The sequence below is a fragment of the Marmota flaviventris genome, chromosome 1, assembly GCF_047511675.1.
Source record: "Marmota flaviventris isolate mMarFla1 chromosome 1, mMarFla1.hap1, whole genome shotgun sequence".
NCBI classification, from domain to species: domain Eukaryota; kingdom Metazoa; phylum Chordata; class Mammalia; order Rodentia; family Sciuridae; genus Marmota; species Marmota flaviventris.
In genome coordinates, this window is record NC_092498.1 from 169,443,654 (window position 1) to 169,468,859 (window position 25,206).

General features: G+C 32.1%; 1 protein-coding gene and 1 pseudogene across 1 annotated transcript in view; one reads left to right on the forward strand and one right to left on the reverse strand.

The window, feature by feature from the left end:
• Dnah12 (dynein axonemal heavy chain 12) overlaps nucleotides 1–25,206 on the reverse strand; it is a 260,520-nt gene that overhangs the window by 216,981 nt on the left and 18,333 nt on the right. The window contains exons 9-14 of the mRNA XM_071618864.1: nucleotides 24,257–24,445; nucleotides 23,209–23,365; nucleotides 22,403–22,494; nucleotides 11,916–12,094; nucleotides 8,602–8,737; nucleotides 1,491–1,616 (exon numbers count right to left, since the gene is read on the reverse strand). Coding sequence (XP_071474965.1) covers nucleotides 1,491–1,616; nucleotides 8,602–8,737; nucleotides 11,916–12,094; nucleotides 22,403–22,494; nucleotides 23,209–23,365; nucleotides 24,257–24,445 — 879 coding nt within the window. The remainder of the gene's footprint in view (nucleotides 1–1,490; nucleotides 1,617–8,601; nucleotides 8,738–11,915; nucleotides 12,095–22,402; nucleotides 22,495–23,208; nucleotides 23,366–24,256; nucleotides 24,446–25,206) is intronic.
• LOC114080025 (eukaryotic translation initiation factor 4E-like) lies at nucleotides 14,134–14,829 on the forward strand (annotated as a pseudogene).

The following is a 25,206-nucleotide window of genomic DNA, read 5'->3' on the forward strand; positions in this document are numbered from 1 at the left end:
GAATAGCAATTCTTATTAGTTATTTAACAGAATCTGGGGTAATAATAATAAAAAGCTACCCTTCATTAAGAAAGTACATGCCATGTATCGAAAGCAATTAAATATTTTACCTACATTATCACAGGTATTATTTTTTTTAATCCAGAAATGAAGAAAATGAAGCATGTCCAAGGTCACAAAATCATAAAAGTCAAAATTTAGATTTGAACCTTGTTTCATCTGATTGAAGCCCATGCTTTTTATTACTATTCCATTTTTACCTCCCAATTTAGTTATGCTGGTTTATATGAAGAATTTTCTAAATTTTGAACTACATTAAGTCTGATATAAAATGCTAAATCCACTAACTCTTTTTTTTTAATTTTTTATTGTTGGTTGTTCAAAACATTACATAGTTCTTGATATATCATATTTCACACTTTGATTCAAGTGGGTTATGAACTCCCATTTTTACCCCATATACAGATTGCAGAATCACATCAGTTACACATCCATTGATTTACATATTGCCATACTAGTGTCTGTTGTATTCTGCTGCCTTTCCTATCCTCTACTATCCCCCCTCCCCTCCCCTCCCCTCCCCTCTTCTCTCTCTACCCCCTCTACTGTCATTCATTTCTCCCCCTTGTATTATTTTTCCCTTTCCCCTCACTTCCTCTTGTATGTACTTTTGTATAACCCTGAGGGTCTCCTTCCATTTCCATGCAATTTCCCTTCTCTCTCCCTTTCCCTCCCACCTCTCATCCCTGTTTAATGTTAATCTTCTTCTCATGCTCTTCGCCCCTACTCTGTTCTTAGTTACTCTCCTTACATCAAAGAAGATATTTGGCATTTGTTTTTTAGGGATTGGCTAGCTTCACTTAGCATAATCTGCTCTAATGCCATCCATTTCCCTGCAAATTCTATGATTTTGTCATTTTTTAATGCAGAGTAATACTCCATTGTGTATAAATGCCACATTTTTTTTTATCCATTCGTCTATTGAAGGCCATCTAGGTTGGTTCCACAGTCTTGCTATTGTGAATTGTAAATCCACTAACTCTTATCTCAATGATATTGAGTAATTATTAACTTATGAGTTTCGTTTTTTTCTTATCTATGAAATGGGAGAAACAGGAGCATCTGGGATTTTCAAAAATATTTGATGAGTTAATAAAAGGACAGCACTAAGTTCAGGGCTTACTATCATCAATTTATATAGTAGTCTGACTTCTTATTAATCTGTGAGTAAATTACAGCTACTACCACAAATATTAAATCAGACCTGTTGCATGCATTCTAGCTCTGCATGCAACCCTCTTTCTTACCAAACCCTGTGAGTTAAATCTAAAATGTGTCCTAAGTCTTCAAGGGCATAAATATGGTCAAAATCAAACTTACATTGAAGCATCCAGTTTTTAAAAATAGGAGGCAAGTAGGTATGAAAATTAAATGTGCACTTATGCTTAAAATGTCAGAATACAAACATATATACAGAAAAATATAGTTACCTCATCATTTTCATTAAAGACAGGACTGATTTTTCTAGGCCACATGAGGACAGCTGCATTTAAAGCTAAGTCTTCTTGAGGAAACAGAAAATTATCTAAAAAGTAACTCATTTGGCGTCTAGATTCCTACAAAAGAAACTCTAGATATAATATGCCATATAGAAAATTTGAGGCATTATGAGAAAAAAAATCCAAACATCTCTAATATTCTTTCAAATTTCAACATGACTCAGATTAGTAATTGGTATTTTATGTAATTCTCAAATCACATGGATATTTTAATAGTCATAGTATTAATTTGGCTTCAGGTCTTGCATTTGTATTTTTATAGTAGCAATAAAGCTTTTCAAGATTTTCACTTGCAGTTGGCAAAATAAGGTACTCTTGGCCCTTCTTGCATATGTCTGAAAAAAATGTTCAAATCCTCACCAACCCTTGAAACATTTTTAAAAGATTTTTAAATTCTTTTTATTTCTAGAATCAAAAAAATATTTTTAGTCTTTTGTGATAAATATTTTATTATCTTTAATTTTACTTTGCATCTTCAGTAATATTGTCATCTTTTTTGGCTACTTAACATTACAGCAATAGTCCAGAAGGAGTTTGTGGAGAATGGCAAAGGGAAAAAAAAAAAAAAACTTAAAACACAGATTTATCTGATTAGAGAAGAATACTTTTTATCCCCTATTCCTTTTTTTTTTTTTTTTTTTTTTTGGTACTAGGAATTGAACTCAGGGGCACTCTACCACTAAGCCACCTTCCCAGCCCTATTTTTGTATTTTATTTAGAGACAGGGTCTCACTGAGTTGCTTAGTGCCTCACTTTTACTGAGGCTGGCTTTGAATAGTGTTGAATAGCAGTAGATAATAGCAGGCATTCTCATCTTTGTCCCATCTTCAAAGGGAAAGCTTTCCAGGTTTTACTATTAAATGTGACATCTGCTGTACATTTTCAATAGGTACTTTTATTAAATTCCTGAGTTCCCTTTTGTTGTTGATATGCTACTAGCTTTTAAAAAATTATTATGAGTAGGTATTGAATTTTATTTAACACTTAACTTTTGTGTCTATAGAGAAGCTCACATGCTCACAGATGTTTTCTTCTTTAATGTGTTAATATAATGAACTATATGAATTAATTTTTAAAGTTATATCTCTATATGTATTACATGTACATGTATATAATATGTAAAATCTAAACTTTAAATTAGCATTTGAATCTGAATTTCAATTCTTAAATATGATAGCACTATAGCACAACATATGGATCGATGAAAGCAATAGGGCCGGTCGTGGTAGTGCATGCCTATAATCCCAGTGGCTTGGGAGGCTGAGGCAAGAGGATCATGAGTTCAAAGCCAGCCTCAGCAGCTTAGCAAGGCCCTAACCAACTTAGTGAGACCCTGTATAAAAAATAAAAAGTACTGGGGATGTGGCTCAATGGTTAAGTGTCCCTGGGTTCAATCCTTGGCACCAAAAAAAAAAAAAAAGGAAAGAAAAGAAATATATAATATTTGATAAGGACAGAAATAAGACTGTAATTATTTAAAAGTTACATGATGATATATACAGACATTCCAGAATAATCTTCAGATAAACTATTAAAATCAAGAAATTAAAAATATATTAAATTTTTTAATAAAATGAAACATTTTAAAGTTATCCTTGAGGGTGATGGATATTAAATTAGCATATAAAATAAATTATATTATAGTCCAATGTATAAAATAAACATCCATGAGTCCACAGTGATATAAATAAATGACTAAATAAATTTTTAAATGGAGGAATACAGACAAATCTCAGACATACGAGAATTCCAAACAAATTATATAGATATTCCATCTTAAAGGAGGGAGAGGATACTTTCCCACTTCTTAAGTATGGGCTGTACATAGTGACTTTCCAAAGAGTACAAAATGAGCAGGGTCTGATGACGCATGCCTATAATTCTAGTGACTCAGGAGGCAGAGGCAGGAGGATCACAAGTTTGAGAACAGACTCATTTGAATGAAAAATGAAAAACTTTTAAAAAGAGTTGGGGATGTAGCTCAATGTTATTAAAGCATCCCTGGGTTCAATCTCAAGTACACTCCATAAAAAAGAGACAGAGAACAAAAGAGAATGGGGTAAAAGAGTAGAGAGACTTGACAAACACTAGTTTGACCAGGTACCAAAACCAACATCAACAGAGACAAGTCATGTTAATAATATATGCCCTTGATATGATAAGATCACTTTACTCTGTGATCCTCCTCCAAAAAAATCCCCATACATAAGTCTCATCATAAGGAAAAATATTAATAGAGGGCACTCTATAAAACACATAACCAGTACTCCTCAAAACTATCAAGTCATCAAAAAGAAACAAACAAAAAGCTGAAGAAACTACTATCAGCCCCAGAAGCCTCTATGGAGAAATGACTAGATACCATGTGGTATATCATGGATGAGATGGATTCTGGAACCAAAAAAAAAGGACATTAGGTAAAACCTAAGGAAATCTGAATCAACTTCATCAGCCTCATTTAATAATAATGTGTCAATATTGGTTTATTAATTATAACAAATGTACCATATTAATGTAAGGTGTAAATAATGGGGAAATTAAGTGTGTTCAGGAAGGGGAGCTACTAAGAGAACTCTGTACTATCTAATCAATTTTTCTGTAAATTTAAAACTGTTCTAAAAAAGTCTGTTCCTTATTTTAATAACCTGTGTTTCTCTATTCAAGCAATGAATAGAAGATGAAAAACTTAAAAGACCATCTAAATGTAAAAGATATTAAATACTTGAAATTATCTAACAAAAAATGTATACAACTTTGACAGAGAAAACTATAAAAAAGAGATAATAAAGAGGAGATAAATAAATAAAAGGTCTATCATGAATTAGCTTTCATCTTGTAAATATGTCACTTCTCTCCATCACCCATTTAATTACTACATTTCTAATCAAAATGCCAACAGAATTTTCTGGAACATTAAAAGCTGATTCTAAAATGTTTATGAAGCTGTGTGTAGAAGAAGAGGAGTAGTGTGACCCCGGCCTACAGAGGACAAGGAGCAGAGCAATTGCTCAAGCACAGAGGAGGAGGGGAAGGAGATCAATGATCCCAGCCCAGTGCAACTGAAGGAGGAGAGCGACAGTGCTATGGGCCCCCATCTACCAACCGCGGCTCTCCCGTCTGCTTACATCTTGGGACACTGCAGCCACCTCCTTAACCCCCTGGGACAACAGACAGGGCCTGGAGGCAGCAGTGGCCATAGCACTGCACACCACAGTGCTGTATGTCCAAACAGTCTACCCAATGCCACCTCATCCTGCCCTCTCAGCCCTATCTCCAAAAGTGGTGGCCTCCAATTGGGACATCTCCTCCACCATCTTGGTTTACCTCCACTGCCACCACCATCATCACTAGTTGAGGCAGCTTCCATCTTAAGACAATAGCTAGGGCCTGGAAGCCTAACATTAAGATACCTACAGGTTTGACGCTGCTACCACCACCAAGTAGGGACATGACTGCTTCCATCTAGAGACAACATCCAGGACCTGGAAGACCATCACCAAGGTCCCTGCAGGCTTGGTTATACTAGAGGTATCCCTGCTAGCCTACGTCTTTTAATTCCTCTTGCACTCTTCCTGTGATTTAGTACCTCTATATTCTTACCTCCTGCCTCATAAACCCCACATCCTACACACACACACACACACACACACACACACACTACTCTCTCTTTGTCCACCATCAGAAACTGTAGACCCTTATCCAAACCTACTATTTATATTGTAGACATTAATCAAACACATCATTTCTGTTTATTGCAACAAAATTGTAATTGTCTAAATAGGAGCTATATGGTTTAAGACTGCATATTGTTTGCATTGGGTGCTGTAAATATGGATCTCCCTCTTAAAGGTAAGGTATCGGTAACCTGCATGGACACTACAAGATTATAGGTTAGAAACTATAATATCTTGGATCTGCACTGCTAGAGAGGAAGACACATGGACCACATGAAAAACCAAGAGAAGAGGCTGGGGGTATGGCTCAGCGGTACAGTGCTTGGCTAGCACATTTGAGGCTCTGGGTTCGATCCTTAGCACCACATGAAAATAAATAAATAAAATAAAGGTATTGTGTCCAACTACAACTAAAAAAAACAAGAGAAGAAAGTGCCCCAAACAAACCAAGATGCTACAATAATAGAATCCACTGACAGCACAGTAGATGAAATGTCAGAGAAGGCATTCAGAATGTACATAATTAAAATGATCTGCAAAGCAAAGAATGACATAAGAGAGCAAATACAGGCAATAATTGATCAATCCAACAAAGAGATAAGAAAGCAAATATAAGTAGCAAAGGATTACTTCAAGAAAGAGATAGAGGCTTGAAAAAAAAAAAAAACCCAGAAATCCTTAAAATGAAGGAACCAATAAACCAAATAAAAATTCAATAGAAAGCATCACCAACAAATAGGTCACTTGGAAGACAGAACCTCAGGCAATATATAATCTTGAAAATAAGTTGACCACACTGTGAAGATGGTAAGAAACCATGAACATAACCTCCAAGAATTATGGGATAACATGAAAAGACCAAATCTAAGAATTATTGGGATAGAGGAAGGCACAGAGATATAAACCAAAGGAATGCACAATCTCTTCAATGAAATAATATCTGAAAATTTCCCTAAACATGAAGAATGAATTGGAAAATCAAATACAAGAGGCTTACAAGACACCAAATGAACAAAATTACAAGAGATCTACACCAAGGCACATTATAATGAAAATGCCTAGCATACAGAATAAGGAAAGAATATTAAAAACTACAAGAGAAAATTTCAGATTACATATAGTGGGAAACCAATTTGGATCTCAGCAAAGTTTTCAGCCCAGACCCTCAAAGCTAGGAGATCCTCCAACAACATATACCAAGCTCTGAAAGAATTGATGCCTACCAAGAATCTTATATACAGCAAAATTAAGCTTCAGATTTGATGACAAAATAACAGCCTTCCATGATAAACAAAAGTTAAAAGAATCTATAAGGGCTAGTGTTGTGGTTCAGTGGTAGAGTGCTTGCCTAGCACATGTGAGACACTGGGTTTGATCCTCAGCACCACATAAAATAAATGAATAAATAAAAGGTATTGTATCCATCTACAACTAATATGTGTGTGTATGTATGTATATATATATATATATATATATATATATATATATATATATATATATATTTGTACAGAATTTACAACAAGAAAGCCTGCACTACAGAATATTCTTGCAAAATATTCCATGAGGAGGAAATGAAAAACAACAATGAAAATCAGCAAAGGGAAAAACTACACTAAAGGAAAAGCCAAATCAGGTCAAGTTTAAAGCCAAAAATAAATCAAAATGACCAGGAATACAAACCATATTTCAATAATAAATAAATATGTTTGAGTAAAGAACATATAGGCATATGTATTGTATATGTGTGTGTGTTTTATATATATAATATATATTTATAAATATATATTATATATATTTAAAATATAAATTTATATATATTCATAAATATATATATAAATATATATTTATATAAAGAGTGCTCACCTCACATGCACAAAGCCCTGGGTTCAATCCCCAGCACCAGAAAAAAAATGCACAGTTAGATTTAGGAATTGGGGTGGAATTAGAACAGCTCTGAAGTCTTTGTATAATCTTTTAAATTAAGCACCTAGAATTATAGTTGTGCATTTGGGCTACAGCTGTAGAGATTAAGAATTGTTGATTAATACTAGGGAATACCGTTAGAATTATGGTAATATATGGTAGCAATTTCTATACAAATAAAATGAATATATATAAATAGAGGTAGATATTTATGCATGTGTATATAAACATTTTAGAAAGAATAATAAATTTGTAAATATACAGGAGTATGTTTAGTATTTTCATATGTGTTACAGTTTGGTTTAGAAGATTTGGGTTTCTTGTAGTGATAGGATTATGGTTAACATTAGTCACATATATATACATACAAGTGTATATAATGATATATAAAAATACATATGTGAAAATATATATAGATATTCAAAGTAATATTTTTAGTTTACATTTGAAAGTTATTGTTTAGGGTTAATTCAGAGTTACAAACTAGCATTGTGGTTAGGGTTATAGATTAAAATATATATGTAAATATGACTATAAATATAAATATATAAGCAAAATTATATATAAAAATATATACTTATATGTGCTTTTATCTCTTGTTAGGTTTATGGTAAAGGGAATTGTTAGGTTTTGTGTTAACGATAGGGTAAGCCTGCAGAAATGAACATATATGAACATATATATGAATCTGTATGTGAGTTTATAAATATATATCTCAAAATATACAGAAATATTCATGTAAAGTATTATTGCTTATATGTAACAATATTTATGAATCTATATTCCATAATGTATAGGTACATTCATGTAAATTGTTATAGTTTATAGAGGTTTCTGTGAGGCATATTGGTAGGTATAGGAATAAGTGTAGAAACATAGTTAGCATTAGTTTAGGTTTTGAACATTATTATCCAACTATATGAATATAATATAAAATATATATGTAAAAATATACATGGAAATATTTAAATGTATACGAATTTTTATATAGCTAATTTTTTGAGATGGATGTTTACATTGTTGTTTAGATATATTTTATGAATATGTAACTGAATATATATGAAAACTTATGAGTAGGATTTTGTTTAGCATTGGGGTACATATATACATGTTTATAAACATAAAACATAAATGGGTATTCAACGTAATAATTTTTGTTTAAAAGACTGATGGTTATGGGTATGTTAGGTTTAGTTCCAAGTTAAGGACTTGGTTGAGGGTAAGGATTACCACTGGAATACATATATCAATATAAACGTATAAATATAGAATTAAAATTATATATGAAAGTTTATAAATATATATTATTTTATCTTGACCTGGTTGGTGGAAACATAGATGCTCACTTCAAAAATATTTTTTAATTACATTTTACATACTATCAATATGTATATCATATTTCACAATGAAAAAAAAATTTTAAATATATAAATTAAAATTCTTACCTGGATTCTTAAGGCCAACTCTTGAATTCCTATAGTCCGGGCTTTTTCTACATAAGATATCAGATCCATCATTTCTTCTGTTGTTTCAGGGACTTTTAATGCATGATCTTTAATTGCTTCAAACTCACTGCAAATACTGACATGATTCTCTGTGTTACTATTCTTAACGTAATTAATTTTATGTTCAATAAATGTGTATTATTATGATTAGCATAAAATATGAACTGAATATCCTAAAAATAATTAGTTAATTCATTAAGATATCATATAATATTTAAACTTGTCTAATATAACTCAGTATACAAGTCTATAAAATTATGTAATATCTTCATGTGAAATTATGGCATATTTAAATTTTTTTTCTAGTAATCACTTCAACCCTCTTCACTACCAAGATAAACATACCTTCTATCAGTCAGTAATAAATTTAAATTTTGCCTCAGTTTCTACTAACTTTGTGAACTTCAGCAAATCTCTAAGACTCGGTTTCCATATTTTATTTAAATTAAGCTATTAATCTTGCTGGATATTGTTGTAATGCAATAAAAATATAAAGAGTCTAAAACATAGTATATTCTCATTTATCAGTAACTATAATCATTAGTTTAATTATTAGTGCCTTTTGTGAAACATGACCATATAGGAATTAAATATATCAAATCCTTATTTTTTTCTTTTAAATATTCTTTTAGTTGTAGATAAGCACAATATCTTTATTTATTTATTTTTATGTGGTGCTGAGGATCGAACCCAGTGCCTCACGCATGCAAGGCAAGCGCTCAACCACTGAGCTATGATCCCAGCCTCCTTATTTATATTTTTAATGCTACAATTCTCTTTTAATATCCTGTGTAGGAATGTCTTGGATACCCTATAGCAATTACTGAGTTAAAACAACATTTTATAGAATTGTCATCTTGTGCTTTAAAATACCTGTATTATCATGTTACTACCAGACATATCAGGGGGAAAAGGCCATGCCAAAAAAAAAAAAGTATAAAAGTGATGTGATTTTAAAAATAAATCTTAGTTCATGCAGGTATTTCATATACATTATGTGGAGGAATTAACTTGTTTCTTTAATAAAGACTTGGGTGCCTACAAGGTTGTAAGCACTAGAGAAACAGAAGCATATACAACCAAGTCCCTGCCCTAATAAAGCTTATATACAAGCTAAGGAGAGAGTCAAAAGCACATAAACACACATAATGTTAAGTAATAAAAATGTGCTATCTGGAAAAAATAAAGCAAGGAAAGTGGGGGTGGGGGGGAATGATGGAGTATAGGGAAAGGACCTATTTTATATAGGGTAGTTAAGGAAGGCCTCTCTCAAAGCTAGAGAAGAAAACTGAGTCATGCAAATATCAAGAAAGAGCTTTCAGGAAGAAAAATCAGCAAGAACAAAGGCCCTGAGGCAGCATTAAATTTGGCATACTTCAGGAATAGTAAACAGGCCAAGGGAGAGGACCTGGTATGAAACTAGAGAGGTTAGCAGGAGTCAGATCATGAAGAACTTTATAGTTAATTCTTGAATATCAAAAACAAAAGCGATGCCCCAGTGTGGATAATGCAAAAAGAGAATCTTGTAAAATTTTCTTCTTGACAGAATAGAATCTGTCCCTTGGGAAGGTATTTCAGCAGAAGTACAGGAGGTAAACAATATGGTAAGATTAAGGTGGCCCACTGCACTTAACATAGTGGCAACACATTTCCCCTATCTCAAGCATGGAATTTATTCAGGAAGGAATTAAAGAAACAACTAGGTAGAATAAACTGGGAGACTTTCCAGCTGCTCTTTTATTATGGGTTTGTAAGTTATAGTCATTTTGTTGGAAATAATAAAAATTTCCGGAAAAATCATAAGTACTATTTTTTAAAAATCTTTTATATATATTTTTAGTTTTAGATGGACACAATATCTTTATTTTACATTTATATGGTACTGAGGATTGAACCCAGTGCCTCATGCATGCTAGGCGAGCACTCTACCACTGAGCCACAACCCCAGCCCCTAAAAAATTTTTAATAGGTTATGTTAAACATACAACCATTTCTGAATTAATTATGCCATTATCATTGCTCTTAACAAAATTGTTAAGATTCTCAAGAAAGGGATAGGGACTAATACTTAACCATCTTTGATATCTTTTTGTGTAGTATGTTTTTGTCCTAAGTATACCTGACAAACATTTCACTTTCTGACATTCATTTGAATATTCATTTCAAAGTATGTATTGGATGCCTATTTTATGTCACTCATAAGGCTATATGCTTTACAAATGTTATCTGTTATCATAACAGTAATTCTAGGTATTCTTCATAGGTGACATAGTAGGAAACTGAAGCTCAGGGAAATCAAGTAACTTGCCCGCATAATAGTTAGTTAATGGCAGAGCCAGGATTTAAATTCAGTCTGATTCCAAAATACATACTCTTTGCACTCTGCCTCTGGGAAGATAAACATAATAGCTAACATCTATAAAGTACCTACCATATGTCAGACACTGAGCTAGGTATTATACACATATTAGTTTTAACTTTTACAGGAAGGTACAAACTCAAATTTTGCAGGGGCTGAGAGGAAACAAATGACTTAAATGAGTTTTGATGAGTTGCTCGACCACTGGTGAACAAAACACAGGACACATTTCCCATCTAAAGAGAAAAGTCACTTCTTAGTTCCTTTTACCACTGCAGGCCCAATATGGCATAGTCTTAATCTTTTTATTAAAAAAAAAAGTAGGAAATCTAGTGGGTTGGGGGGCATGTGAGCTTTGTGTATGATCTAAATTTTGAAATGTTGACAGCAAATGGAAATTTTTTTAAACAAAATAAAACAATGTGAGAAAAACAAAACATATCTGCATGACACACACAGCTAATAGGCCACTAGTTTATTAATCCAATTTTATAGCTACCCTACAAAGTAGTTATCACTGTCTCCATTTCATAAAAAGAAAAATAAGCTATGTGATACAAATAAATATTTGGGTAAGGAATGATTACAGATCTTCCCAGTATCACAGAAAATATACCACCTTTTTATTGCCATATTCCCTGTGTTCAAACACTGACTTCTTTCAATGTCTTTTCTTTTCTTCAATCCTGAGTTGCCTTAAAACCAGTCTCAAACAGTATCAGACAAAAAGAACCCAGCCCAATGAGACTAAAAAGGAACCTCCTTAGGAGAGCAGCTAATGAGGAGAAATTGTAAGTACTTTCTGTGTTAATCTTTTCTTTTTAAATGAGAATTATTTTAGCAAAATATTTCTTTTGGCCCTATTATTCTGAGGATGGTAATTAATTCTACTTACCATTCATTTTCTTTTCTGTGTTTTGAGGCTATGTCATTTAATAATATATTTGCAAAGGCTTTTGCTTTATTTGTCAAGCCTGTCTTCAAATCTTCACAATCCAAACGCACCATAGGGTAATGCATCCACTGAGGCAATAGCATTATTTCTGAGGCAAGACTGAAAAATGATTCTATAAACTTAAAATAAAAGAAAAAAAAATGCTTAGAATTTTCTAATCATCAGTGATTTTATAATATTGCACTGTATGAAATTATTAATCATGAATATAAACTCATTTCTTTTTTGCTAAATAAATAAAAATTTTTCCTTTCATTGCATAAATCTTTTTTTTTTTTTTGGTTCTGGGAATTGAACCTAGGGCCTCAGAGACACTAAGTACATGCTCTGCCACAAAGCTATACCTTCAGCCAACATAAATCTTTTTCTAACCCATCTTTTCACTAAGTAATTTGTCAATCTACTAGTAAATAAATATCCAGTATGATGCCATTTACAGCATTTCACTAGGTGAAATTTTCCTCGATAATTATTTTCAAAAATTCTGCCCAGGGGGTTAGCTCAGTGGCAGAGCACTTGCCTAGCATGTGTGAGGCACTGGGCTTGATCCTCAGTACCACATAAAAATAAATAAATAAAATAACAATATATGTCCATCTAAAACTAAAAAATATTTTTTAAAAAAATATTTATATATTTTTAAAAAATAGTTTATATATTTATATATTTTTAAAAAATAGTTATTCCCAGAGCCAACTCATTCCTCTCCATTTAGAAAGAAACCTATAACATGTGACAATTTCTGTAGCTAATATATATCTGCTTTTATCATTACTGATGCCTCACTAATGATTCTAGTTCAGTATTTAGGAAAAGAAATGTAAGAAACTTTTTGGTTCAAAATAATCTAAAAGGAGAGAAAATTGAGACATTCTGCTATTACCAAATATCGAAGATACTGGTTATAAATTTCTTAACACCCAAATAAAGGGATAATTTTCTTTCTTCTTTTTTTCTTTCCCTCCCTCCCTCCCTCCCTTCCTTTCTTTCTTGAAATTGAACTGAGGGGCACTCTACAACTGAGATGCACTCCCAACTCTTTTTTATTTTGGGGAAAGATCTCACCAAATTGCCAAGGTTGGCCTCAAACTTGGAATCCTCCTGCCTCAGCATTCTGAGCTTTTGGGATAACAAAATTGGCAGGGCATGGTAGCTCACGCCTGTAATTCAGAATTATAAGTTCCAGGCCAGTCTCAGCAACTTAGGGAAGCCCTGTCTCAAAATAAAAAATAAAAAGGGCTAGGGATGTAGCTCAATGGTAGAACACCAGTGATTCAATCCCAAGTATTGCCCCCCTCAAAAAAAAATTTAACTAGAGATAAAAAGGAACACTTCAAAATAACAAAAAGGGTCAATCCACAAGCAAGATATATAACATTTACTTACACATTTGCACCTAACAACAGAATACTAAAATACATGCAACAATAACTGAGAGAAATGAAGCAAAAATAAAAATAAACAATTGAAAAATAGTTGAAGATTGCAATATCCCACTTTAAATAATGGATTGAACAACTGGGCAGATACTCAAAAAGGAAACAAAAGACTTGACCAACACCATAAACAACTAGAGTACCAGACATAAGAAACACTTTACCCAACAAAAACAATGTACACTCTTTCAAGTACACAGAAAACATTCTCCAGGATATCCATTTACTAAGGAATAAAACAAAATTAGGTAAATTTAAAAGGGTAGAAACTATACAAAGTATCTTCTCTAACAAAGTAAAATGAGGTTAGAAATCAACAAAAACACAAATGTGTAGAAATTAAACTGTCTTAGGTTATTGGTAAAAATAAATCAAAAGGAAAATCAGGAAATACTTTGAGATTAATGCAAATGAAGGCAACTACTATATAAAAATTTATGGGCTGCAACTGAGGCAGTGCTTACAAGGAAATATATAGCTATAAATTCCTATATTAGGAAGAAAGTTCTCAAATGATAAACTGAACATCCACCATAAGTCCCTGGGAAAAACTAAAGCAAACAAAAAAATAAAGCAAGTACAATAAAGTAAATAAGAGATTAGAGTGAAAATTAAATAGAATATTAAAAAAATGAAGAAAAAAAATCAATAAAACCAAAATCAGTTCTTTGAAAAGAACAACAAAATCAACAAACCTTTAACTGCAGTGACTAAGATAAAAGATGATGCAAATTACTGTAATCAGAAATAGTAATAAGAAATAGAAGAGGAGTATGATCAGATCAATCTAAGACAGCATTTGTGGAACTGGAAACTACCTCTACTCCTAATCACCTGCCTACAGAAGAGGAGAAAACAGAATCTAATTATCAGGAGGTTGCTAACTCATAACACTATATAAAACATTTACAGAGTAGATGGGCACTCTCATTTTTAAAAAATGATTAAAGTAACTTGGCAACCAAACTTTTAACTGATCTCTAAGTTGGATACTGTTGAAGACCATTTGGGCTCTCCACAACCATAACTAGTTGTCTAGTAATTTAATGCCTCTCTGTGACTACTCACTTTTTAAGGATGGTATTGATCCTATATGGGATGATGAGAAATACAAACGGGGTAGAAGATGGCTCATTATATTGAACAAATGGCAGAGATGAAGTGACCTGCTATGCCTTACTGTAGAATCTTTTGATGACTATAGTGATGATGTTTGTGGAGCTGTTGTTAATGTTAGAGCTAAAGGTGGTAAGATAGCAATATGGACTACTAAATATGAAAAGAGAGGCTATTACACATATAGAGAGACTATACAAGGAAAGGTTAGGACTTCCTCCAAAGACAGTGATTAGTTATCAGTTCCATGCAGACACAGCTACTAAGGCAGCTCCACCACTAAAAACAAGTTTGTTGTTTAAGACTGCATCAAGGAATCCATAATTGGGAACTGAACCAAAACTTCTTTAAAAGCAGAGTGGACTGCATTCAAATTTGATTCCATCTGAATGTTGCTAAGATATAAAAGAAGTCCCATTTGCCTTTGTCTTGTACTTCTTTGTTCATTTTTGAAAATTTTTATTAGTGTTTCCACTGTTCCAATCAAAGAATTACAGCCACATCATCCCCAGAAGCCCTATATGTGTTCCTGGCCCACTCTTAATTAGTTAGTTGAATTACCATTACAAACACATTTTACCCATTCATACTATTCAAAAGAACTTACATTTCTATACCTTAAAGGAAAATAATTGAGTTTACATTCCATTGTATGCAGGGACATATTTTGCTGCTTTGAAAGAATATGATGCATACAGGGTTTTTTTAAGCAGTTTTCTTTGTTTCCTTTTTTTAATATTTATTTTTTAGTTTTTGGTGGGCACAACATCTTTATTTTATTTTTATGTGGTGCTGAGGATCGAACCCAGTGCCCTGCGCATGCCAGGCGAGCACGCTACCACTTGAGCCACATCCCCAGCCCAACATCTTTATTTTATTTTTATGTGGTGCTGAGGATAGAACCCAGTGCCTCACGCATGCCAAGCTAGTGCTACCACTTGAGCCACATCCAGAGCCCTTCTTTGTTTCTTTTGACAGCATTATCTTTGCTGTTTTCTTGCTGATGGTGGCTAGATTTTAGTTGTTTCCCTACTTGATAACATCAGTGACTCTGATTTCAGTTTCTCATTTGTTTTGTTTTTTCCTAAAGTAACATTGGTGAAGGATCCAGGAATATAACACAAAGATGGAATAAACATTAATTTTTGTAAGGGAAAGAAAAATGAAAGAGGACATCCTGACAGAAATAAAAAGGATCATAAGGGAATATTATGAACAATTGTATACAATAAATTACATAACTTTAGATGAAATATATAAATTTTTATATAGACACAATCTACTGAAACTGATGTGATAAAAAATAGATTATCTGAGTAGATCTATGAAAAGTGAAGAAATTGAATTAATAACCCAAAAACTATTTACAAGGAAAGTCCAGACCCTTCATTAATAAATTATACTAAGCACTTAAAAAAGAATACCAATCATTCTTCCAAAAATTTTTGAAAAGTTTTTAAGACCAGTGTTACTTTGAAATAAAAAGCAGACAAACTATAATATCACAATAACAGAAACTACAGTATCTCTTATGAAGATGGACACAAAACTCAACAATATATCACAAACTAAATCTAACAACATATAAAAATAATTATATATCATGACAAAGTGAAACTTATTCCAGCAATGCAAAGTTGTTTTCATCAATTAATGTAATATATCCTATTAATAGGATCTGATCATATATATAGAAAATCTTAAGCTATCCCCTAATAAAAGAACTATTCAAACTAATATACAAGCCAAGCAAGGTTGCAGGAAGCAAGATCAATACATGAAAATCTATTGCATTTATATGTACTAGCAATAAATAATCTAAAAATAAAATAGCATCAAAAAATTAAATATTTTGGAATTAATTTAACAAAATAAAAGCAAAATCTGCATTCTGAAAACTATAAAATATTATTAAAAGAAACTCAAGAATATCTAAACAAATGGAAAGATATTCCATGATCATGGATTAGAAGACTTACTATTGTTAGGATGCCTATAGTCCTCAAATTGATCTACATATAAATTCAACACAATCCCCATCAGAGTTCCAGTTGACTTACTTGAAGAAACTGAGACAGTGATTCTAAAATTCACTTGAAATTGGAAGGGACTCTGAATAACCAAAACAATCTTTAAAAACCAAAGCAGTAAGACTTGTAATTTCTGATTTCAGATTTTACTACAAAGCAAAAACAATCAAGGAAAGAACATAGATCAATGGAATAAAATTGAGAGGCCATAAATAAAACCTTGCATGTATGGTCAATTGATTTTTGACAAGGGTATGAGGATTATCCAATGGTACCCTTGTTGAAAATAATTTTTTTAAAATTGTGCTGGGGCAACTAGAGAGTCATGTGTAAAAGAATGAAATTAAAGTTTTAGCTCATTACATATGTAAAAATTAACTCATCAAATCAAACTGGAACAAAGATAGGAATGTAAAAGCCAAAACTATAAAATTCTTCAAAGAAAACATAGGAGTAAATTTTCATGACCTCATGAAGATTCAGTCTATAACAATTATGAACCGTGAAAGCAATATACTAAAGAATCCAGGAACAAAACACAACATAATTTTACAATATTAATAAAATAATTACAAAATATACAAACATTGGGCTGGGGATATGGCTCAAGCAGTAGCGTGCTCACCTGGCATGTGCAGGGCACTGAGTTCGATCCTCAGTACCTCATAAAAAATAAAATAAAATAAAGATGTTGTGTCCACCGAAAACTAAAAATAAATATGAGAAAATTCTCTCTCTCTCTCTCTCTCTCTCTCTCTCTCTCTCTCTCCCTCTCCCTCTCCCTCTCCCTCTCTCTTAAAAAACTATACAAACATAAACACAGAAAAACATATCAGTAGTTGTTTAGGATCTGAGGTTGGGATGGGGAATAATAGCTACTGGGCCTGAAGCTTCTTTTAAATATTTTAAAGTCACATTGTAATGATTATAAATATAATTAAAATATTGAATTGCATAATGTGTGAATTACACCTTAGTAAAGCTTTTCTTAAAAATGAAATATAGAGAGTATTTATATCAGGTTTTAGACTAAGGATATTTTTCTGGAATAAGAGAGGCATTTCAAAATAATAAAGGGAGTTCATCAAGGAAATTTAATCCTAAATGTGTATGTATCCAGAAACAGAACTTTAACAGTCTATGGGAAACTGAATCCTAAGTGAACTTGGAAGCATGATTCTGTTCTCAACTGAGACTTCATATGAAACTACAGCTCCAGCTAACAGGTTGACTGCAACCTGATGAGAGACTTTGAAACACTGGCACCTAGCTAAGCCAAGCTGGATTCTTGACCCACAAATACTGTAATAATAAAGTTTGGGTTTCTTTAAATTTTTTTTGATGGACCTTTTCTTTGTTCGTTTATTTATATGTGATGCTTCACACATGCCAGGCAAGCGCTCTACCACTGAGCCACAATCCCAGCTCCACAAGTTTTGTTATTTTTAAGCCACTAAATTCTGGAAGTAATTTGGGTTTATCTCAGGAAAGCAACATTGGGTTATCATCTAAACATTAATAAATGTAATTCAAACCATTAACAGAAAAGAGGAGAAAAACCACATGATCTACTCAATATATGCAGAAAAAGTAAATGATTCAAAAACCAATGAACTACCTCCCTCTTAGCAAACCTGGATTAGAAAGGAATTTCATCTACCTGATAAAGAGCATTTACCAAAAAACCTATACCTAAGACATTTTGATGGTAAAAATCTGAATATGTTTCCATAAGATCATAAATAAGACAAAAATGTCCTCTCTCACTGCTACTATTCATTCAACATTACTGGCAATCCTATCCAGTGCCAATAAAGCAACATAAGAAACAAAAGATCCAGATAGGAAAAGGAAAATAAAAAAGATTTATATTGTGTACATATATAAAAAATCCTAAGGAATCTTTAAAAAAGGCTGTTGTAGGATCAAAATGTCAAAAGTATGTTTGTATATACTATCAATGAAAATGAAAACTGTTATTTTCAAGATATTTGTAAAATTAATGAAAACTACAAAACATTGTTGAGAGGCATTAAAGAAAGTCAAAATAAATTAAAATATATACTATGGCTGTGTATTGAAAGATTCAATTTTAAGATGGCAATTCTTCCCAAATTTGATTAAAAAATTCAAAGCAATTCTAACTAAAATCTAGCTAGCCTCTTTAGAAATCAACAGGTTATTTTAAAATTTCTATGAAAATGCGAAAAACCTCAAACAGTCAAAATAACTTTGAAAAAGAACACAGTTGGAAAATTTATATAATGTGATTTTAAAACTTACCTTTAAACTACAGAAATCAAGACTCTGGTACTATAATAAAAATAAATATATAGTAGAATGAATTAGACATAACTTTCCTATGTTCATACATGAATATATGATCAGTGTAACTCTACATTATGTACAACCACAGAATGGGAAGTTATATTCCCTGTATATATTATATGTCAAAATACATTCTACTGTCATGTATAACTAAAAAGAACAACAACAAAAAAGCTCAAACTGCAGGGGAGGATGACAAGCTGCATGTTTTCACAGAAGAAGAAACTGGGACTGTTTTCTTATAGCTTTAGACTGAAGCAACTGCAGTTATAGTTGTTCCTCCGTATCTGTGGGGCATATTCCAAGATATTCCTCAGATGCAGAAACTGCAGATAACGCTGAATCCCACAGACATTTTCCGCCATACTAATAATAAAGTTTAATTTATAAATTAGGCACAGTAAGGGATTAACAATAACAAATAATAATAAAATGGAATGATTGTCAAAATATACATATAGATCAATGGAAAAGAATAGACTAAGAAATAGACAAGAAACACAAATACAGACAGTGATTTTCAACAAACATGCCAAGATAGTTTAACAGGGAAAATATAATATTTTCAATAAACAACGATGGGATAGCTAGATATGCATATGGAAACAACAACAACAACAAAAAAAAATCAAACCATGGTCCATATCCTATTCCACATGAAAAAGTTAATTTATGATTGATCATAGACCTAAATGTAAAAACCATAACTATAAAACCTTTAGAAGAAAACGTAGAAGCAAATATTTATGATCACAGGGTAGGAAAATATTTCTTAGGACACAAAAAGCATGACTCTGCAAGAAAAAAATTGATAAGGTAAAATTCATTATAATTTAAAATGTTTGCTCCTTAAAATGCATCATTGCAAAAATGAAGAGTCCAAGTCATAAGCTAGAAGAAAATACTTGCAAAATATATTTCAGATTATAAAACTTTACCCAGCATATATAAAGAACCTTTAAAACTCAACAATAAGAATTATTATAATACCACCCAATAATATAGAGCCATTATAGTTCAACAATAACATTTTTTAAATCCAATTTAAAATGTGGAAACTATCAGAACACATTAATTTTAAAAAGATACACAGACGAAAAATAACACATTAAAGATACTCAACACCCTCAGTCATCAGAAAAATGATAATTACAACCACAATGAGATTCCAATGTGCACATAACAAACTGACTAAAATTAAAAAGACTGACAAAGATTGGAAAGGATGTGACAGAACTGGAACTCTGTGGTAAGACTGTAATTGGTATAATTGCTTTGAAAAAAAAAACTAGCAGTTCCTTCAAAAGTTAAAGATACAATACCCATACCATTCAGCAATCCAAATCCCAGAAGAGAACTGAAAACATTATGTTCACACAAAGACTTACACACAAAAAACAGTAGTAACTTTATTCATAATAACCAAAAACTTGGAAATGACCCAAATGTTCATCAAAAGATGAATAACTAAACAAATCATATATCCATAAGAGTTAAATACTACTCAAAAACAAGGATACAGGTAACACAGAAAAATTTCAAAAAAATATGTTAATAAAAGCAACCAGTCTCAAAAAAGTATGTACATACCATTCTATTTATGTGAAACTTTAGAAAAGAAAGATATAAAGTAATAGCTGTTGCCTGAGGTCTGCATGGAAAAAACTGACCAGGATAGAACACAAGAAAACTTTCTGAAGTAGTGAAAATGTTATATATCTTGGTTCTGGTAATGGTTACATGGGTGTGTAAATTTCCCATTATTCATGTAACTGTACAATTAAAATAAATACATTTTATTGTATGGAAACTTAACCTCAATAAAGTTGATTTTTAAAAAGTTATTCATTCTTGAAATTAATGAAGGATAGAAAAGGGAATGAATTGATGAATAAATGTGTGGGTAAGCAAATACAGTAAAATGCTAAAATCTAGGTGGTATTCCTTATAAAATTCCTTCAACTTTTCTAAATGTTTAAAATTTTCTTATTCTAAAATATTATAATAATTAAAATTTATAAATTGTACATTAAAAATAGAGGGCTGGGGGCCAGGGGTTGTAGCTCAGTGGCAAAGTGCTTGCCTAGCATGTATGAGGCACTGGGTTCGATTCTCAGCATCACATATAAATAAATAAAATATAGGTCCATCAACAACTAAAAAAAAAAAAGTGGCAGAATGCTTGCCTGGCATATAGAAGGCTCCAGGTTCAATCCCTAGTACCACAAACAAAAAAAAAAAAAAAAGAAAAAATACAAGCTAAACAGTCAGTAGAGAGAAGATGAAGAAATAAGAAAAATAAGCTCAGTTTTAACCAACAGAATAAGGTCCATTGAGGAGATAGGAGTCTTTTCTATGCAGTTGTTTTTCCCCCATTGCTGCTAGAGTTCCTAAAGCTCAAATCCAAGTACATTACTTCCATGGCTAAAAACTTTCAGAACAAAGTCCAAAGTCTTGATCAAGAGTTTCCCAGGGGCTGGTGTTGTGGCTCAGTGGTAGAGCACTTACCTAGCACATGTGAGGCGCTGGGTTCTATCCTCAGCACCACATAAAAATAAATAAATAAAATAAAGGTATTGTGTTCAACTAAAAAAAATTGACAAAGATGTTGTGTCCGCCAATAACTAAAAATAAATAAATAAATATTAAAAAAAAAATTTGGATTACAAAAACAGAAACATTTCATATTGGGCTGGGGATGTGGCTCAAGCGGTAGCATGCTCACCTGGCATGCGTGCGGCCCGGGTTCGATCCTCAGCACCACATACAAAGATGTTGTGTCCACCGAAAATTAAAAAAAATAAATATTGAAATTCATTCTCTCTCTCTCTCTCTCTCTCTCTCTCTCTCTCTCTCTCTCTCTCTCTCAAAAAAAAAAAAAAGTTTAAAAAAAATTGAAAAGAAAAAAGAATTTCCCATGTGACTCCAACCTACATTTCCAACCTCATCATATTCTAAATCTGCCACATACAGTATTCCTGTTGCCCATTTTTTCATTATTTTTATTTATTTGATGTTCTTTAAAAACCTTTGAACACTTTAGGTCTTTATTCATGCTTTACCCTCTTCCTTCTGCATCTAACATCTACTTCAAAGCTTAGCTCACTTTTCATTTCTTTTATGAATCCTTCAATTTTCCAAAACAAAAGCAATCATTCCTTCTTCTGTATTTCTACCATACTTTGACCATCTCTTCCTTCCAGTATTTATCTTATGTCATACTAGTTCTTTCTATATCAGGATTTCAAGCCAGATTTAAGCTCCTGAAGAAAGTATTTATGTATTATTTATTTCTGAATCACCAAAATCTTAGGAGGTATCTGAATATGATAGGGATTTTTTTTGTTAAAATAATGAATGAGTAAATGAGTAACTAAGAAAAAAAACACTAACCAATTAGTTTATTAAAATGGTGTTTAAAATAAAAATTCTATTTAACTTAATTAAAACATCTAGACCTAGAATAATTTAAAGAGAAATTCAAAAAGCATCAACAAAAAACAGAATTACTACTTACCTCTGTGTATTCATCAAAAGTATGATCTTCTGCCTGAAAATTCTGTATCACCTTAACTGCAGTACCATCAAGGAGCCAATTATATTTTTCAACTGAAAATTAATAAGCCAATTAAAATCTTGATAATATTCTTTTAAAAAGGTAAAGTGCTTCTTTATATGATCATAAAATAGGGTAGACTACTCATATACTATTATTAATATACTATGCGTATACATAGATTTCTGAATTTAAAAGAATGGATAGAATAAAATAAAAGACTTAATAAGCAAATGAAGTTAAGTATATTTTTTAATAAGGGCAACAGAGTATTTGAGGCTTTTAAAATAACTTAGTGATATAAATGATACCAGTAAATAATAGACTGCCAAATGACAATTATCTATCTGACCTCAAACAAACTTAGGGAAACTACACACCAATAAAATTTTCCCCCAGGCTTTTTAAAACTGTTTTCAAGAATTACCTTGGTTTTACCCTTGATTTAGCTTCCTCCTTATTTAAATAAAGGCATTTTGTCTATCTGTAACTAAAAAAAAATTTTTTTAAATGGAGGGGCTGGGGTTGTGGCTCAGTAGTAGAGCGCTTGCCTCATATGCATGGAGCACTGGGTTCTCTTCTTCTGTTAACATTCATCATTTATACCAGGCAATAAAATTCAAATTTGGGAGGTTTGATCCTTGACTCTTGTCAAAAGCAGTAACTATGCTCAGTTCTGGCTCTTCCTTAACAACCCTGGATAACCAAATATCCAATCAAATTGTAGTTAAAATGAAGACACATAATATTAAATATTTCAAATATACCATATGTCTCATGATGTTTCCTTGCACCTTGTAAGTTCTGATGTATTGCCACCTTCAGTGTATTAAGAGCCCACTGTAACACATGTTCAGGAAGTTCTGTGTCAAGATTTACAGGTGTTGAAGTTCCTGATAGCCAAGAGGGTACTGTTTGGATATTCTAATACAAATACAAATTAAAACATATGTACTAATTATATGTACAATTGATCCATATGGAGATTTTATTCTATATTTTTAAAAATTCTGATTTCCATGGTCCAAGGAAAAATAACTCAATGCAAAGTAATAATTTAAAAGTGACAATAGCATGCAATCCAATATAAAAACTTAAGTTGGGTTAGTTTTACATCATTCCACAAATATTTATTTATTATAATGTCAATGTGATTACATAGACAGCTCTAGAAATTAGATCTTGTTCTTAAGAAGTTCACAATTCAGTCAGGTATGGCAGCACACACCTGTAATTCTAGGGATTTGGGAGGCTGAGGCATGAGGACTGCAAGTTCGAAGTCAGCCTCAGCAACTTATCAAGGTCCTGTCTCAAAATAAAAAGGGTTTGGGATGTAGTCCAGTGGTAAAATGCCCCTGAGTTAAATTCCCAGGGCCAAAAAAAAAAAAAAACAAAAACTCACTATTCAGTAGGGGAAATGAGACCTGCACAAAAATTCAGTTCATAACTATAAGAAAAAACTCAAACAAGGATAATGTCCGTTTCAACCAGGAGACATTTTCAGAGAAAGCACTTTCTAATTTAAAATAACTTGTGGGGGTATGGGGTTGTAGCTCAGTGGTAGAGCACTTGCCTAGCACATGTGAGGCACAGGATTCAATCCTTAGCACCATATAAAAATAAATAAATAAGAAAAAGGCATTGAGTCCATCTACAGCTAAAAATATTAAAAAATAAAATAATTAAGGGAAGAAAATAAAACAAAGTTAAAGCACTTTATGCATATAAACACTTCATAAAGATTCAACTCAAATAATTTAAAATTCCTAAATAGAGCTATATAAAGAAACCTGATAGGTAAGGATGATGTAATACCTGCAGAGTTTCAGCTATTCGTTCTACCACACTCAGAACAACATCTTCCAAATCTTGAAAGGTAGGATAAAACTCCATTTTATCCTCATCAAATGTCAATTCCATCTTAAATATTGGCAATCTTTGTTGATTTTCTGAATCAAACAGTTCTACAAATGCTTTTACAGTCCTTACTAAGAGATCCTTTAGCTGCATGATATTATAAATTACTATTAATTTAGAAAGTACAAAAATCAATCTTTAATTAAAATCATTAAATTATTTTACATAATTAAATCACTATAATCTATAAGTCTTGGAATTACCATTCAGCAAATATATTTTTAATAAATAGTCTAAGATAATAAACAGAACAATATATGCAAACCACATTTTTCTTTACATATTTTTAGTTGTCAATGGACCTTTATTTTTTTTTACTTATTTATATGTGATGCTGAGGTTCGAACCAGTCCCTTACAAATACAAGGCAAGCACTCTGCCACTGAGCTACAGTCCCAGCCCTGCAAACCATACTTTTAAATAGAATATCAACAATCTGAAAATGGCAACAGAGAATTTTCCAAATTCTTTAGTAAGTCTGTCCCTGGCACATAAAACATTCCAGAAGATCAAATAACATGGTAAATACTGGGCATAAGGCAGGACTGACCCTTAAAGGTGAGTGTTGTAACAGCGTGGCATGCACATGAGAAGTGGTGTGCTAGAGCTCCTGTTTTTACAAAAGCCAATTATTAAATATTCAAGAATCATGGGAGCCAGTTATTAAACACTAAGAAACTAGAAATTATGGTGAGAATATTTACACCACAGAAATCATCAAACACCAGAACTTAGGTGGTTATTTTCTCTGGAGAGCCAGATGTCTAGCACACTTGTTAGGTGAAGTTGAAGCCACTGGAACTTGGTATTTTTTAATTTTTTTTTTTGGAACTTGGTATTTACACAAT